Source organism: Trachypithecus francoisi, unplaced genomic scaffold (genome assembly GCF_009764315.1).
Source record: "Trachypithecus francoisi isolate TF-2019V2 unplaced genomic scaffold, Tfra_2.0 Lachesis_group14, whole genome shotgun sequence".
Classification (NCBI taxonomy): Eukaryota; Metazoa; Chordata; class Mammalia; order Primates; family Cercopithecidae; genus Trachypithecus; species Trachypithecus francoisi.
The window spans coordinates 24564271-24582781 of NW_022681459.1; the positions used below are offsets into that span (position 1 = coordinate 24564271).

General features: G+C 35.7%; 1 protein-coding gene across 10 annotated transcripts in view; it reads left to right on the forward strand.

Annotated features, from left to right (window-relative positions):
* DYRK1A (dual specificity tyrosine phosphorylation regulated kinase 1A) overlaps positions 1-18511 on the forward strand; it is a 153704-nt gene that overhangs the window by 54090 nt on the left and 81103 nt on the right. For 5 of the 10 annotated variants that reach the window (XM_033232457.1, XM_033232456.1, XM_033232460.1 and 2 more), the window contains exon 2: positions 2403-2488. The exons of 3 other annotated variants lie outside the window; for them this stretch is intronic. In XM_033232457.1, the coding sequence (XP_033088348.1) occupies positions 2479-2488 (10 nt within the window). In that variant the 5' untranslated portion in view covers positions 2403-2478. Of the gene's footprint in view, positions 1-2402; positions 2489-3870; positions 3964-18511 lie in introns of all 10 variants that reach the window. 2 more of the 10 variants (XM_033232462.1, XM_033232463.1) reach the window with 1 other exon arrangement.

The window sequence follows — 18511 nt, forward strand, 5'->3', positions numbered from 1 at the left end:
GGTAAAGAGAGATGTTTGTCACTAGCATTTGATTGTTACTCCATAGTTTGTGAGTGGCTCCGTTTGTGAGGGAAATGATGAAAAATATACTCAGTATTTTCCTCAAAAAAAAAAAAAAAAGAAAATATGGCTGTCTAGATTTTTAAGCTTCTTTAGGAAGAAAATCGTATCTGTAGCTTATCTGCAAAGCAATTTGGTATGTGGAATTATAAAAACTCTGACCTCAAATTAACATTTTTGTTTTTGAAAAGTGACTAGCCTGAAGGAAGGATATGTGGAATAATCACTAGAGTCCTTATTTAAAGTAATCCAAGGTCAAGATTTCTGGAGTTTATTGTTATGTAGCATGTGATGGTTTGGTTGCTATATAAGTCAGCAGCAAATTATGTAACTCAGAGAGATACTTTACGTGGCCTTTCAAATGAGTAAAGATTAATGGATAATGTTTCAAAAAGGTGTCAGAAATTTTGATGTGTATTTCTTACCTTTAGATTTTTAAAATAGTAATGAAACAATCTAATCTCTAACAATTTTTAATAAAGAATACTGATACCTTAATTGATTCTACTTTCTTATAAAGAACTTTTGTGCCAGTGATACCTACTTCTATCGAAATTGGCAAGGTGTAAGTAGCGTTGTAACATTTTCTAGGTGAAGAATATGATGTTGAGCCTAAAGGATTTGGTTATATAGTTCATAACTAGAGACTGAATTTATATTTTCTTTCCCCATAGTTCATGTCTTAATTTTAAAGACTGACCATTTTAGGGGAAAAATTATTAGAAAATGATGTCCTTTGAGTAAAGATAATCTTGATTCAATTATTGTTTTTACAAATAAAACTGTTCTGATGCAGCAGTCTAGTGTTCATTCGTCCATCTAGTCATACACCCCCACAGTATGCTATCAGCTGGTTGTAGGTCTAGTGTTTAATGTAATACCGTAACAGGCATTTGAATTGGAATGGTAGTTCTTCAGGAATAGAATCTGGAATACAGGTAAAGATTTCAGATACAATTCCTAATTTAAAAATAACTCACATTGTCTCTGAGGTTCTTTTCCAGTGAAGTGTTTAGTATTGCTGCTATTTGGAGTACAAAGTTGGAGCTTTTAAAGAACCTGGGAGTTCAAAAGTATAAGAAGAAATAAATGAAAAGCAGAAATATTTTGAGGCAATAAGTATAGACTCAAATCTATATTACGACCACTTGGAATTCTACCAATAAGAGATTTTATTTGGGTAGACTATAATGGTTGTTGGAAATTGCAAATCTTAGTGTGAATTATTTTAGTCCAGTTGGTTTCTTTCTTTTGCTTACCTGAAATGAACTATACTGAGGCAATAGGAGCTTTGTATAGTAATTTAGGAGTGTAAAACAACTTAGGGAAAAGGATTATTAAGCAGGATGATTTGGATGATGTCATGTGAAATTTAGGAATTGGAGGCATTGGAAATTGAGAGAGTGCTAACAAAGGAAAACCGCTTATTTTAGAATTTGTCTGGAGGATGTAGAGTTGAAGAAAGTTTTGGTATTTCTTCTGCAGTGGCCCCACTTCTCTTGACCAGGAACATCTCTTGGAGTCAGTAGTTTTCATGAGGCTGGCATAGGAGCTTGGCCAATGTATGCAACATTGTTCTATTTAGAATATTCCCTGAATTAATTCCATAGTATCAAAACATAAATGTTTCACTCAACTCCTTTGTAAGTTAGATTTTAACCTGTACTTGTCTTTACCTCTTCCACTGATATCAGTTGACAACACTGAGATTACTTTCATTTTCCTGTAAGTCGTTATGAATTTTTCTGGTCAACCATGAGTTATCAGCGGAAGCAATAAGTAGGAAGTACTGTAAAAGAATTACAATGAAATAAGAGAAACCGCTTGGAGAGCAAGAGGGCTTGTGGACTTAGGGGAGGAGTTATGAGAAGTGTCTCAGAATTTAATTTACAAATAACGTTGATAGATTGACATGTTGTCTTTCCCATGAAGTAACTTTCATTACCTCGGCCTTAATAGTAAACTCCTATGAAAGTGAATTCACATTTATCTTGATTTGTGAGCTGATGAAAATTACAAATGTAGGGTTTTTTCCCCAGATAAATAGTGGAATGTTCAGGTTTGATACCTGGAAAATAGCTGAAATTTTCCATGGTAGTAGGCATATTTTGAAACTGTTTTTCTTTTCTCTGACAATTGAATATATTTTATATATAGTTGATTTTGATTATTGAAGACTAAGGAAAATTGATTTTAAGTAAGTTTAAATGTTAGAAAATGAATTTTGCAAATTTGAAGTAATTTTATATGTTTTGGGATTGTAGTTATGTTAGATATTCCTCAATTAGGGGTAATTGTCTTGCATCATTATCTCTTATCATAATCTGTTTTTCTTCACACAGTGTTATAGTTTTGCCGCTGGACTCTTCCCTCCCTTCCCCCACCCCATCAGGATGATATGAGACTTGAAAGAAGACGATGCATACAGGTGACTCAAGTTTTGAAATACAGTAAAACTGTGGCTAAGAGAATGTGGATGGTGTATTTTGAATGGGGGAGCGTTCTGATAAATAAATAGCGGGGGGAATTGTAGATCAGTAAATGCAAAGGTAGTTGGGCTATTTGTTAAACTTACTTTTGAACTCAGATTGATAATCAGTGATTTACAGTGGTGTTATTACTAATACAGCATAGTAATTGCTAGCACTTAGGCTTTTCAAGAGCTAATATTTTGGTGGGAATTGGAATAATTCTGTTAATAATGTAAATAACACAGTTACCTTTATGGTTGAATGCATGTCTCCCCCAGAACTTTATTAGAATATGGCAAATCTTTTATGGGAGTAGATGTTAGTAGGATATCATTAAAAAGACTGACAATTAAATTAAGGATATTATACTCATATGTATGGTTTCTTAAAAAGATATGCTCTGGGATTTTGTTTATTTTTTCCTTGTTCCTGATATCCCTGCCTCCCATTTCCTTCCCTCCCTCCCCCTCTTATCCTTTTGTCAGTTGTATTTTTATACAGAAGAAGCAGTGTGAAGGCATTTTTGAAAGAATATTTTTTGATTGCTCTGTAGTTAATTGAGGAGATCTTATACATGGGAAGCTGGAGGCTATTCCATGTGTGGCTATGTTCAAATTCCTGAAAATGTAGTGCAGCTAATGTATAAAGTGTTACTAACTTTTGAACTTAAATATTCTTAAATCAGGCATTATTGTAAGGCATTTTGTTGAACTAAGTGTCTTACATTTGAAACTCTGTCAGAGATAGTCTTATTTGATTATATTTATAAACTAATGTTTGAAAATGTGATTGCTAACTGGAAAAGAAATAATTATATAAATTTTGAATTGATATCTAACATATGTAATTATATCATTGGTGTAGTTTTTGTGATTGGTTTTTATTTTTGGTGATCTGGGTTTTGTCTAGGGGAAAAATAATCATTTTATGATTTTAAGATTTTTAAAAAAATGTTCTGATGTATCATTTTATATGAAGAAATGTGCTTGAATATATTTATAAATTAAATTAGAGATTATATAATACTTTCATGTGGAAGTCACCATTTTAAGACTGATGTTAATTCTTGTTTACGTCAAAGGTGATTGAGCAGTCACCTCCGTTACGCATCTATCTTGCATGCACACAGGCTTGCTCATGTATGTTTGCCTGTACACATTAGAGGTATGCCAGGTACACATTCTGGCTGAGTTGCTCGCTGATTGTTAAAAGCAACGTGATGCTGAAGCTGAATATCACCATCATAGAACAACAAATAGGCATATTTACAGAAACATTTTTAGAATTTTATGCACATTTTTTTGTTGTCAGATTTTATAAGTTTGACCTTTTGGTGCAGGAACTATTTCTCAGCATTGTCAGCTCCTGGATTGCTCCTTGGGCGCTATACTGCACATTGGCTATACCAAGTAGATGCTCACTTTCGACTGAGGTCAGTAGAGGAACAAAGTATTTTTGGGGTATCTCAGATTTATCTATGAATATTACTGATTTTGGAGATTTTCTCTCATGAAATTTTGGAGTTGCAAAGTTTCTGTTTATCCTCACAAGACATGGAGGGTTTCCAAATGGCTCTTTTTCTTGAAAGGCTTATGGCCTCAATGGATTGAAATAACTAATGAGTAAATACAGTTTATAGTTATCTAATTAATTTTATGAATGCTAGAACACAAGGAAATTCTACAGATTAGATTTATGATAAAATCCAGTCTTTTATTCAGCCTTGTATTCTTTAAAAATTATCAGCATTTATTGGCTTACAAAGGAAAAAACCCAGGAAAGAAGATCTAGCTGTTGAATAAATATATTAGCTGTTGGTGTATTCCCTTTCTAACAATTTGAAAGTTAATAATTGTTTTTGAACATAAAATTAACAGCTTTCAGAATCATCATTAATGTAGCAGTTTGGTCTTGTATTACTATGCACACATTTATTCGACTGATAGAATTTCAGCACGTTAAAACTCATGAGTAGATGTTCACCGAAAGTTATTTCTAGAGAATGCTTACTCACATTTGAAAGCAAGTGGTCTGCTTTCTCCATGCCCTGTTTTTACCCTCTGGTATTGTTCATGGTACTTGGCTTTGTATGTTGGTTAGATGTGGTAACTTATTCTCACCTTTTCCTTGATAAGGCACAGGTTCAGGGATGCTGGAAAGGACATTGAAGTAGGCATTGGCTGATGGGCCTTTCAGAAGTGAACACTTAAGAGTAGGTTTTCAGAGTAACTCTGTGAGATGATGAGTATGTTAATTGACTTGATTGTGGTGATCATTTCATTTTGTATATATGTATCAAAACATCATGTATACCTTAAATATGTACAATTTTTATTTTCCAGTTATAACTCAGTAAAACTGGTGGGAGAGAGAACAAATAGTTTTTTTTGTTTGTTTGTTTTTTGTTTTTTGAGACAGAGTCTCGCTCTGTCGCCCAGGCTGGAGTGCAGTGGCCGGATCTCAGCTCACTGCAAGCTCCGCCTCCCGGGTTCACGCCATTCTCCTGAGTAGCTGGGACTACAGGCGCCCGCCACCTCGCCCAGCTAGTTTTTTTGTATTTTTTAGTAGAGACGGGGTTTCACCGTGTTAGCCAGGATGGTCTCGATCTCCTGACCTCGTGATCCGCCCGTCTCGGCCTCCCAAAGTGCTGGGATTACAGGCTTGAGCCACCGCGCCTGGCCGAGAACAAATAGTTTTACTGAACACTAGGCCAAAGTCAGACTTTGATGTATTTTGTCCATGTATCTATAGGTGTTCGTGTACTTACTTAATTTGAGGATCTTTTTGCATGTTCTAAAATACAGTTAGAACATGAATGAGGTAAATTTGGATTTTCTTTTGATTTTTGGAAGGACAAATGATTTGTTAACAAACATTTATTTCGTCAGCATTTGCTTTGTACCAGGTACTATTATAGGTGCTCTGCCTACAAAGATCCCTGAGCTTATGGATAACAAATAAATGAGGCAGTGGAGGTTTCTGATAAAGTGTTAAGACTCACCTATTGACTTCAAGGCATGCAGAGAGAAAATAGAGAGCACTGTCTGGGTAATGACATTGACAGTAATGGCTTTACCTGTATGCAGAGGTTACCAAAATCTCTGCATCCCATTCTTCTCTTCTGAGCTCCACACTCAGGTAACTGCTTCCTGTCTGCTTCTCCTGCATATTCCCTTCTCCTCCCCCATTCAGTTCTCTTAGTAATGAGTGACACCGTTCTACCCTAACACAACATCATTTGGGGATCCTAGGAACCATTCTTTGCCCTTTTGAATCACAAGTAACCAAATTCAGTTTATTTAAGGTATAGAATCACATCTGAGATGAGATTTGAAAAAAGTACTGCCTCAGAGATTACCATGTATATGAATATAAAGACTTTGATATAAAGAAACCTGTGTAAACCAGCATTTCTTCAGTTTATTTGATCAAGGGACCTCCCTTTCCTTTTATTTTTGATTTATACCTATTAACATCTTGGGGAACATGATTTGGGAAAATGTGTTGGAAATAGAAGTTGCTACCATTCTTTGTTTTGTTGAAATGAACTTCTTTAACAACTAAAAAATTTTTAAACAATAGTGATATACTAGTTACTTTAAAATGTGGAATAGTTCCAAAGCATACAGAACTATCACTTTCTGAGGATGAATAAACATGGAAATGTATTTTTAAATGTGCTGATTTGTTCATATTGTCTTTGTCATAATTCTTATGCATACACTGTATATATATATATACTCATATATATATGAATTTAAGTACTTAAAACCATTTGTGGCAGAGTTTTAATTTTAGATTCTCTTAACTCATTTTAAAATGTGAATTTTGTAGGACAAAATTTTCATATTTCCAGTGATCACAGAAATGTGGTATGTTCATTACAGAACAGTTAGATTCCAGTGATCACAGAAATGGGGTGTATTCATTATACAAGAGTTAGAAATTAGATCTGTAAATTACAAAACCCCAACTTTTAAAATCCCATCATATGCAGGATACACTGGGAGAATGAAAGGGCATGTAGATTGTAATACTTAGGTAGCTGTTGCCAGTTTGCCTCCCCCTGGAATTGTTCTTCTCGTGGTCGTGTGTGTCTGATCTTTTTCTTTGTGTCTCCTTCTCTAGCTCATGTCTCAGCTTAAGCAGTTTGATTTTTTTCTTACTGGTTCAATAAATTAATTTGTTTAGTAAGTTAAAAAGATAGTGGATTTGCTTTTGTGCTCATGTTTTTACTTCTTGTTTGTTAGATAATACAAAATCACTGAAATAATTCTGAAATGTATAAATATATATGGATAAGTATAAGGAAACACCCCAAGTTTTAGTGTCCTCTACAGTGTGACACATTCCCTTCCAGTTTTTTTTTTATGCCATTTTTAAATTAATTGAGATCATTTTGAATATTCAGAATGATGTGGTTGGGTAAGATCCATTTTATACTCGGATTGACTAACATATCATAAATGTTTCTCTACGTCATCAAAAGCTTACGGTAGTGATCTGCTGTTACTTTGAACTTGGAGCAAATCCAGGGTACTCAGAATGCTTTTGAAGATCAGTTACTTTAGATATTTATTTTACAGTATGCTTATTTCGTAGTTAAGTTAGGTATCTCTTATTTTTAGGCATTAAATTGTTTTTTAAAGCATTAATATCTGTGCATAATATTTGGCTGTAAAATTACTTTCTTATAATTGTTTCCTAGGAGTCATAGTGTTTGAAAAACTTTCAGGCTCTTGATACAACTTTTCAGAAAGCTGTTTGGTAGTAATGTACCACTCTGTACATTACAAGAATGTCTCTTAATTTATTTTTCTCAGCATTGAGTATTATAGTTAAAATAAATCTTCAACAGGCAAAAAGAAGAATCTCTTTATTTTGGAACAAATAAAGTAGTATTGTATACTTGGTGGAGGAGATATAAGTGCTGTAGAAATGCATAAAGTAAAAAGAGACAGCCACTCCCCTTTTCCTAATAGTTCAGATTCTTTCTTTCTGGCAAGTGGTTTTTGTTTAATACTTTTATGGCATTTGCACATGTTGTTTACCGGTTTTATGTCCAGCTAGTCCGATAGTTCCTGAAGGTCAGGGGGTTAAGGCTTATCCTCTTTGTGTGCCCTGTGACTGTCTGGCAGGATTTCTGGGACACAGGAAGTGCTCAGCAAATGCAAAAAGAATAATTTTTGCCATCCCAATGGCATTTTTAATGCCTAAAAATAAGTATATTAATGCTTGCTTTAATACATTTCTTCAATTGGTTTTAAGAGTTCCTTATTATTTTCCATTTCTTTTTATGTTTCATAGTTTTATTTATGTTTTTAAGTGGAAGCAATTAATAATGATTACATTATGTATGTGTCATATGAAAGAACATTTGATATTTATAGAAAAAATGATGGGAAACCTGAGGTAAGCCACATTGTAAAATTGAATTTTTTACCTTAGTGTCTATTTAAGACCCAGGTAAAAGCAAATACATTTATATTCACGATTTTGGATTTTAGGTATGCTTACTAAATGTACCTTCAAAGAATGTCTAAGTTCTGGGAAGATGACAACAGAACATAGTTTTAAAATTTTCCCATTTTCCTTTAGATAGAGACAGAGTAACTAGGTCAGCAAAACCAAAACGTCATGTTCAGCATCTGGGAGACTAGGTGAACAGTATCCCCCTGACTCACATACAAGTAAGTAGGTGAGAGTGAATGTCTAATAACAAGACCTGTGTGGTATCAGCATTTGTGCAGAAGGAGGCATGAGAGTGTCTGATGGTCCTGAGAATAGGAGAACCCCAAGGTAACCAACAGAGGAGACTCACTGCAGTGAGAGACTTGCGGAAAGTATGTTTGAGAACAGCAGCTGGAACTGGAGATAGTTTTGAGTTCCCTGAAGGACACAGTAAGTTCTGAAGGGGGGTTAGAGTCATCTGGTCCCTGTGAACTCTCAAAACTAACCAGTAAGCTTCCTTCCCAGTCAAAGCCCTACACCAAGGAGACACTGCTGGGAATAGAATCCACATTAAACAAGATGGAGACAATGAGGGCAAAGGAAAAAATGTCAGATGAAAGTGGGAGAAGATAAAAGCACAGGAGATCTTATTTATGAGTCTATATTTTGGTATCCTTCATGAAGACGGAAGAGAACTCTTATTGAAGTCAGAAAAGCTACTCCAGTTTCCCCAAAGTTTTTTATTTTACATAAAAATGAGCAACGGACAGGGATCATAGTCGAATTCCCCACAGAGTTTTTATAAGAGAAAAGCATAAGGAGCAGAATATGATTACTGCAGACAGTGAAAGCATGCCAGAAAGAAATGTCCACAAAATAAATGAAACTATAACCTGTTTTAAAAGAAACCCAGAGAAATTTAGAAAATGATACAAATATGAAAGCACAATGTAAATCTGAATAAGAAAAATTAGAAAAGTGGTGATAACTCAGGAAAGAGAAGTAAAAGATAATTTAAAAAATGAAGCCTAAACCGAAAAACACAATATGAAATTTCTCAGAAAACTGTTTGACATGAATAACCGGCCAGGCGCGGTGGCTCACGCCTGTAATCCCAGCACTTTGGAGGCCGAGGTGGGCGGATCACAAGGTCAGGAGATGAGACCACCCTGGCTAACACGGTGAAACCCCTTCTCTACTTAAAAAGTAGCCAGGAGTGGTGGTGGCGGTTGCCTGTAGTCCCAGCCACTTGGGAGACTAAGGCAGGAGAATGGCATGAACCCGGGAGGTGGAGCTTGCAATGAGCTGAGATAGTGCCACTGCACTCCAGCCTTGGCAATAGAGTGAGACTCCATCTCAAAAAAAAAAAAAAAAACAAAAACACAAAGATGAATAACCAAGGAGAAATGAAGAAAAATGAAGCACTCCAGAGAAAGCAACAGTTATTAAAGACAGGCAAAGAAGTTTCAACATGCAAGTAACAGGAGGCTCTGAAGAAGAACTAAAGCAATGAAACTTAACAGATACTAACAATATAACTCATGAAAATGTGTTGAAATTTGCTTTGCAGATTTTTTTTTTAAGAGATGGGGTCTTGTTGTGTTGCCTAAGCTGGAATGCAATGTGGCATAAGCATGGCTCACTGCAGCCTTGAACTCCTGGACTAAAGCTATCCCCCCATCTCAGCCTCCCAAGTAGCTAGGACTATAGGCACGTGCCACCACGCCTGGCTAACTTATTTATCTTTATTTTTGTAGAGATATGGTCTTGCTATGTTCCCTAGGCTGGTCTTGAACTGCTGAAGACCAGCCTTAAGTGATTCTTCTACCTTAACCTCCCCAAATGCTGGGATTACAGGTGTGAGTCACCATCTCGGCCTTCACTCACTTTTTAGTCTGCGTTTAAATTTTAAACATTCTCCAGCATCAATATTCTTCTATAGTACTGTTTTAAATGACAAATTGGTATTCTATGAATGAGTTAATGTTTAATGGTTCCCCATTTTTGCTAATTAGTTCATGAACAATGTTTAAGTGAATACTATTATGGGATTTTTTTGTTTGGTTTTTATTTATTGCCTTAGGTTCAATTCCTAGAAGTTGGAATTGTTAAGGTGAAGCATATGTACATTTTAAAGCCTTTTGATACGTTATTTTTAAATATCTTTTTAAAATATAGTTTATGCTTCTACCAGCTACACATCAGAATTTTTCTACACCCTAGGATCCTAGGTATTTTAAAATGTTTGCCAATTCGATAGACAAAACATAACTCAATATTTAAATTTACATTTGCTTGAATATTAGACCAAGTATGTTTTTTGGGGGGTTTGTTACTGATGTTTTTTGTGAGTTTCCTTTTACCATTCTTTTGGGTTTTATTTTTTTTTCTTAATTTACCAAAGTTTCTCATTGAACCCTTACTAGATGCCAATAGCTATTCTAAATTATTTACAGGTGTTAACTTATTTACTCCTAGTGATAACTCTGATACAGGTACTGTGATTGACCCAGACAGAGGTTCGGTAGCCTGCCCCAGGTCACACAGCTAGTAACAGATGGAGCTGGGGAGCAAATCCAGGCCTGTGAGTCCCTACTCTTAATGATCATGCTTTTGATTCTAGGGATACTTATTGTTACTTATTGCTGGGACATTTTCCAGTTTGCATTTGCCTTTTGTTCTTGATGTCATTTTATACAAGAGCTTTAATTTTTGGTATTGGAGAACTAAGTTTTATTTATGAGTGTAATGCCTCAAACGTAACAGATTCTCAAATCTATGTGTTGAACAAATGAGAATGAACCCATCAGCAGTCTGTTGATGGTGATGACCTTTTGTGTAGTGTAATATACATCTCCTTTTAAAGGGATTCCCAGGGCTTCATAAATGATGTACACTTTGATTTTTATTAGGCACAGTAAGCTTATCTGTATTGGCTCTTCTGGAAAGTTTTTTAGACGTAATCACTGCTTTTAAAAGGAACCTGTGTTCTTAAGCAAATAGGAGTTGTGAAGAATGTATTTATTGACAGTGATTTGAATTGTAGATTCAAAGTGAAGTGAAATAATTTCACTCTAGTAATAATTTGATGGGATTTTTTTTTGTAGTTTTAGAAAATTATAGATTTGGCCATTGTTTTAAAAGTTTTGAATGAATTTTGGCTTAGTGTAAGAAGTGAGATTCTTTGACAGGAAAACTAAAACCACCAAACTTGATATGAAAAATTATCATTGCTTAAGATTTGGATAGCGTAGATCAACTCTTCAAAAGGTGAAATTTAAGATTTTACTTTTCTCGAACTCCTGACCTCAGGTTATCCTCCTGCCTTGGGCTCCCAAACTGCTGGGATTGCAGGTATGAGCCACCACGCCCGGCCAAGATTTTACTTTTCTTTAAGCACTCTTTCTCCCTTTTTCTCTGGTGGTTAATACCGGGCTACTTAACGGTGCCTTCTTAGTTTGGCCTCTGTATTCCTTACTTCAGTCTTTTAAAAAAAAGTGTAGTGATCCATATTGCTAATGGATATACATTAGAGAGAAACACAAATAAGTTCATTTTAATTTTTACAAACCATCCACAAAATGTACTGCATGGAGTCAGGTACTCAAAAAGATACTCAAGATGTAAAGATTTATCTTGTTAACACAAATCCAGGTCTGCTTTGTATAAAGTTACCAAAGCTTAAAAAACATTGTTGAGTGCTTGCTGTTTTTGTAACCTACTGGTTACACCCTGTTCTTTCCTCTTCTACTGCTGGTAGTAGTATTCTTCAGGCCATTTGTATTAGTCCGTTCTTGCACTGCTATAAAGGAATACCTAAGACTGGGTCATTTATGAAGAAAAGAGGTTTAATTGGTATGCGGTTCCACAGGCTATACGTGAAGCATGGCTAAGGAGGCCTCAGGAAACTTTGAGTCATGGTAGAGAGTGAAGGGGAAGCAGGCGTGTCTTCTAGCAGAGGAAAAGAGAGAAGGGGGAGGTGCTACACACTTTTAAACAGCCAGATCCCACGAGAACGAACTCACTGAACTCATCATCCTGAGAACAGCAACGGGGGAAGTCTGCCCCTATGATCCAGTCACCCCTCAAGAGGCGTCTCCTCCAACATTGAGGATTACAATTTGACATGGGGTTTGGGTGGGGACACATATCTAAAATATAATCACCGTGCTTAGCTGATATTGTTAAATTCAGACTTGTTCTTTTAAGCGTTAATCAGTCTAGTTTACATGCTTATGTTAATAAAATTTAATCCATTCTGGAAGTAAAAGAGTGAAGTGTTAGTTTTCCTTTTCCTTGTTCCCACTTATAGGGGTAACCCCTTTTAATCTTTTCCATTTTAAGATTCTTCTCTTGGTTGCCTCCATGACTGTTAATACATTAGTATGTTTGTAGCTGTGTTTTACTATGAAACCAGATAGCTTTCAGTGCTACCTCTTTGCCAGCCAGTTTCTCCCGATTTTCTTTTAAAGTTTTTCTGTTGAGTAGTATTATTAAAATTTTATAAAACTAATTTAAACCTCGTTCTTGGCCATCAGTTTTAGACAATTTCTCTTGATTTCTCAGGATTTGAAATGAGAGCTTTGGAGCCCTTTATATTTCTTTTTACCTCACACCCGTTACCCACCAGACAGTTATTTCCAGCTTGTGTATAGGTATATTCACTTACACATCTTGCTGTCACTTAATTGAATTCTTTATTTTTGTGTTAGAATCTTCTGAATATTGAAAACAGAAAACTATACTGAAGAGCATAGTGTATTAAGACTGATGGAGAGGGAGATGTGATACTATGTCACTAAGGTTGTTCCAGTCATAGGAGAAATGTTACCACTGGATTGAGGTCTGGTACATTTTAAAAGATGATTTAATTCTATGATATGTGTTCAACTTGCACTAGGAAAGTTTTTACTTTCACCTTTGTTCCGTGCGCGGCACAAATACCTGTGAACCCTTACTGCCCAACTCAAAAGCCAGAGTCCTCTGTCATCATTTTGCTCCTCTTCTAAGTGAGAGGACTGAGTGCAGACTTGGTGTTTGTGGGTGAGGCATGTGGACTGACAGGCTTCAGTTTATTTTAGCGAGTGTAAGTCCTGGCGAGAAGATTCTCTTTCTTTCCTTGCCAGGTTGAGGAGACCTCATTAAACAGTATGAACTTGGGGTTTTGGCGTGTCTAGTCCTGATGCAGGTGGCTTGGTGTCCTCACAGGCATTTCTTTGGCCTTGCCCTTGGGGTGACTGTTCACTTGTGTTTGAGTGGCTGGGACTCAGTAGGTTCCCTGGAGTAGGTATTTCTTTAGAGCCCCTGGGGGAGGCTGATCATGCAGCAGATAGTTGTTTAGTGTCAAGCCAATCTCTCCTCTTCTTTCTACTCTAGTGTTTCTTTACCACCCAGAATGGCATCTGCCACTTCTGCTCTGGTTCCTGGCCCCAGCTTTCAGCTCTAGATCTTTTTGACATTCTTTAAATTATTGGCATGCTCCCAGGTGCCTTTTTCTTGCAGAAAACTGACAAAATCTTTGGTTCACTGGTACGTCTCCATCCCATGCTTTATTTTATTTTGTGATCTTTTACTGCTTGTTTCAGTGTTTGATATGGAGGATAAGAACAGTATGTTACTGTATCCCGTGCTCTAGATTTTCTTGTTAGAAGCACCTTCCTTCCCAGCTTGGGGAAACTGAGCTGCTGGGGTGGCTGTTGGCTCCTTTGCTTGCTGTTCGTTTTAAAGGATTGTTTTCAGTCACACTTGAATTGTAGCTATCCTTGGTTCTCTTTTTACTAATGAATTCTGGTAGTATGTTTTAAGAACTGGATGGCCTTCCTGGCCTTTATAAACATTTCCTGTAATGCCTAGCTTTAGTGAGCTACGAAGTTGCCCATTGGAGATGAGGCTTTATTGAAAGTCAGCACCTGTACTTCACTCCCTGCCTTTGTGACTGCGGGTTTCAATTGGGTGTTTGGAAGCACTGTTTCTTCTGTCCTTGACCTTGTTCCACATGTTTTACCCATTACCTCCTGTGAGCAGGCACAGGGCCTTTCCTTGTCACCTGGGCTTCAGCTGCTTTCAGGATGACTGCTTATCCCTTGCAGGTGCTTCCCACCAAGGCTCTTGAAAGGGAAGTTTTCGTAATGTTCATTTTTTAAAAAGTTAGATCAAATATACCCCCTAAACTTAAGTCTGCTTGTTTTCATATGACATAGAAATTGATACAAAAATACTTTATGTAGTTTGTATAGATGAAGTTGATTAAGAAAGATGACACTTACTCTACTATTTTGTCTTGATAAGTACAGTACAAAAAACAGTTTTTAAGCCCTAAAGTTAACTTGCAAGAATCTTTTTGTTTTGACAATATGCTATCTATTATAACTTCTAGTTGAATAAAATCTTAACAAGTCAACTTTTATATTTTCATGATACCTGAATGAGGGAGCAAAAGTATATTTAGTATATGACAATATACTGTTAGTTGATTCAGAAGAGTAAACAATAGTCCCAATATTTAAAATTTATGTCTGTAATCCAGATTTAAATAACAGTTTACCTTCTAGCTTTATAAACAGTCTTAATGAGAAGTAGGGGACAAAAAAGAAGCAGGATTGCCCTTAAGTTGGAGAATAGAAATAGCTACTTGGCTTAACGTTTTTATAAAAGATGTCCAGCACAACTGTGGTGGCGGCCTCACTTTAGAGAATGAGGTATTACAAACTTGACCAAGGTAGTCATGCCAGACTTTTGAATATTTTTCTAAATTAGATGGCTTCAAATTAAAAAAAGATTTTGTCCACTTGATGTTTTTGCAAAACTATAAAGCTGTGTTCTATTTCTGCCTAAAATATAAAATTGTTAATATGGTATGATTTGTCATTTCAGATTATCTTGGCTAATACATTACTGGGCATAATAATGGCTATTAAACATTGAGAGGATAGAGGCTGTTTCTGTGTCTCAAGCATCATTAACTGCAGATAAAAAAAAGTTAACAGTTACTCTAAATATATGTCTTATAGGGGAGAAAATGTAATCAGCATATTGTACTTTTTTAGCCTAGCCTGGTGGCACATGCTTGTAATCCCAGCTAGTCGGGAGGCTGAGGCAGGAGAATTGCTTGAACCTGGGAGGCTGTGGTTGCTGTGAGCCGAGATCGCGCCCTTGCACTCCAGCCTGGGCAACAAGAGCACAACTCCATCTCCACAAAAAAAAAAAAAAAAAAAAAAAAAAAAATTAATGTTTAATTGTATACTTAGAAAACTTGCTTTCTTTACTAGGAATTCTGAATATATATATTTATGTAACGAAGATTTTAGTTTAGTAAGTTAACTATTTTAAAACATGTTTAATGTTTAATTTCTGATTCTAAAAGTAGTACTTTTTGATACTTTCCTAAACTCCATAATTTAAGTAACTTTAAAAAGAATTGATGCTAAGCTAAACATTTAAATTGAGGATTATCCCAGAGCATCTGTCACTAGGCAGATGATGTTTCCTTGTGTCTCTAGTCCCCAAAGGAAAGTCGGAGTGCCAAGTTTTTAATATTTGTCCCCTCAAGAAGGGGGAAAGTTTTGTGATATGAAAAATGTTTAAGAGGTGGTCTGGGAAACAGTCCCTCTTGACATGGAAAATGCCCAGTTTGTTGCTGTAGAGTGCAAGACAGGCTGAGTTAGGATTGCTTTATCAATATGGAGGGAATAAGAACCTGGGGGAACAAACCAAAATATTAAAGATTCATGGGTAAGAGTATGAATGAAATTGGCTTTAAAATCTTTCCCTTTTACTTCTCTCTTACCCTTTATCCTTCGGAATTAAAGGAGGCTAATACAGGTTCCAAGTAGTTCAAAAACGTACCAAAAGTTGTCGAAAGTTTAAAGGGCTGAGATTGAGTCTTTCAGGGAATGGATTAAATACTTTGGGTTAAAGAGTGATTTTCAAACGTCTTAAGCCTTGGCTCTCGTAGTGTGTAGATGGTAGTATGGTGTGAATGATCTTGAGCTAATCTCATGAAAGCTTACATTTCAGTAAATTTTCATATGGACAAGAAACCAAGAGACATTGCTGTGTGACTAAAATACTAATTATTCATGGATACTGCGAGAGCTTTGCCTTTTATCTTGGGATCTTTATCTTACGCATTATGTTTCTAAAAATGTAGTTTCTTTGTTTATAGGATGGGGGGCGTTAATATTAGATGATTTTTAAGTTTCCTTCTAGCTTTAGAGTTATTGATCCTTTTCCTGACTTTTAGAACCTGACTTTTCCAGTCTTGGTTTCATTGAACTTTAACAGGTTCCAGAATTCCTGTGTAGAGAGAACATGGGAAAAAATTAAGGGACTGGTGTGGGTGATGGGTGCTTAGAGATGATGGAAAAGTGGCTTCAGGAGAAGAGAAATTGTAGTGTTAGGGATAGGACCAGCATGCTCTTCTTTTGAAATCTGATGCTTGAAATCTACTCTGTCTTAATGAAATGTACTTTACAAATGCTAGAAGTCTTTCTGGAGACGTTTATAGACACTCTATGGAAAAATATTTAAAAATTACAAACTTTTTCATGATGTGGAATGAATTCTGTACTCAATTTAGGAGGAGATAATTGCTAGGCTAGGTGGGACAAGTTGATCTATTTTAAAATAAAATTGTATCTTTTATAAGGCACAAATGGGAACTGTGTCTCCTTGACATGTTTCAAAGCATTTCTCTGAATATGTGAGATTAAAGAAACTCTCAACCACCCAGAATTGTCAGAACACTGATGTTCTTTAAACCTGTCTTTGTAGCTGTTAGTATGTACTGACACAGTTGAAGTTTTTAATGTTTTATTCATTATTAGACATTTTGCATGGGAATATAATGTATTTTATTTATGGTTACATCTTAACTGAACTTGGTTCCCAGATATGAGTATTATTTACTTGGTCTCAGTCTTCATATTTTAAGCTCTATAGGTTAATACTTAATTGAGTTTTATTTTAAAATTATTTTTGAAGCTATATATTAAAGTTTGTCATAATAAACGAAGTGTTTTCCTCCACCTGGGAATACTTGAGACTTTAGTGAGCCATGCTTTCTCTTATGCCCACCTCTTTAGTCTTTCTTATAGAAATAAGAATTTATTCTTATAGAATAAAAATGCTTTGTGGGATTTCTCTAAAATGTAATGTTTGAGAATGTATTTTAATGTATAGAAAGACATTTACATAATGCTTTTGAGTAGGTGGGGAAAAAAGTTGAAATGTTGGTGGCAGCATCTGTTAGAAAAACTCCTATGTCTATATAGTAAAAAGTAAAAATTAAAACAAATGCACTACTTTAACTGTGTTCTGCATGTTATTCCATGGGATCGCCTTTGGAGTGAAGTGGAATATGTTTCTAGTCCTTTATAGTTGCTGTTAATTTTGTTCTAAACCTGAAAGTGTTAACAGCAAGTTGAAAATGTGACAAAGCTCAATTTCATTTCTTGTTTATTGCTTGTTTTCCTATTGGACAATTGGAAGTAGCTTTGCCCTGGCAACTAAAATAGGCTATTTGCATAACCTAGTTTGATTGGCTAGCATCCTTACTAACAGTTCCAATCATATGGTGTCGGTTTAGTGGTAGGCTATGCTAATTAGCCGCTGTTGCTGGGGTTCAGGGATGGTTTCTGTGTGCTGTTCTGCTGCATTGTGTTGCCTGGTGAGAGACATTGATAAATGAGCGTTTAATGATCTGCAGCAGTTCCCACTCACTGCGGGCAGGCGGATTTTAGAACAGAAGTGGAAATAAGGCTTTAATTGCTCTGTTAAATACCTGTAACCAAAATATGTGTATTGCATTTTAGAAATTAAGTTGTATGAAATCTCTATCTAATTGAATACTTCATAACACAAAAGGAAAATACTTTAGCTTTGTCTCTTAAAATATAACTCAGGTAGCAGCACAATGCACAGGTTTCCTAAAACTGTAAAATTGGTCATTTTTTTTTCAGATCAAAAATAGTGCTACTGTAGTAAGTAGCATGCTTGATTTTTCTTATGACTTTGACCTTTCATAAAGATACATATTTGTGTTTAATAAAATGGTGCAAGCTTTTGGGCAGAATTTATCTTGTACTGCCTGTGTAGTCTAGCAAATAAGAGCATAAACTTGAATTCCCTGTTCTTGTTCTTCTGTTGAATTTGAAGATCAGGTTGTTATTCACTACCTCCTGCTATTATTACTTTTCTAATTGAAGTCAGATGTTTTAACTGTTGCTTATACTGTTATCGTTGGTTTATGTGAAGTCTTTATTGGTACTGTCAGGTGGTAGGTTCTGTAGGAAAAAAAAATCAGTTCTTTGTTCAAGGAACATGAGGTGAAGAATAAACACATATGATGTTAGATTAACAATGCAAGATGACCATATGGAAAAGTGCTGTAAGGATTTATCTGGAAGCGTATAGGGGAAAAAAATTCTCTAGGCCTTTTTATGATAGGGACATGGGAAATGGATAGAGAGTCTGGGAAAGGGTTAAAGAGGAAGCCCATAGAATTTGTGTTAAGGTTTTAAATATCACTT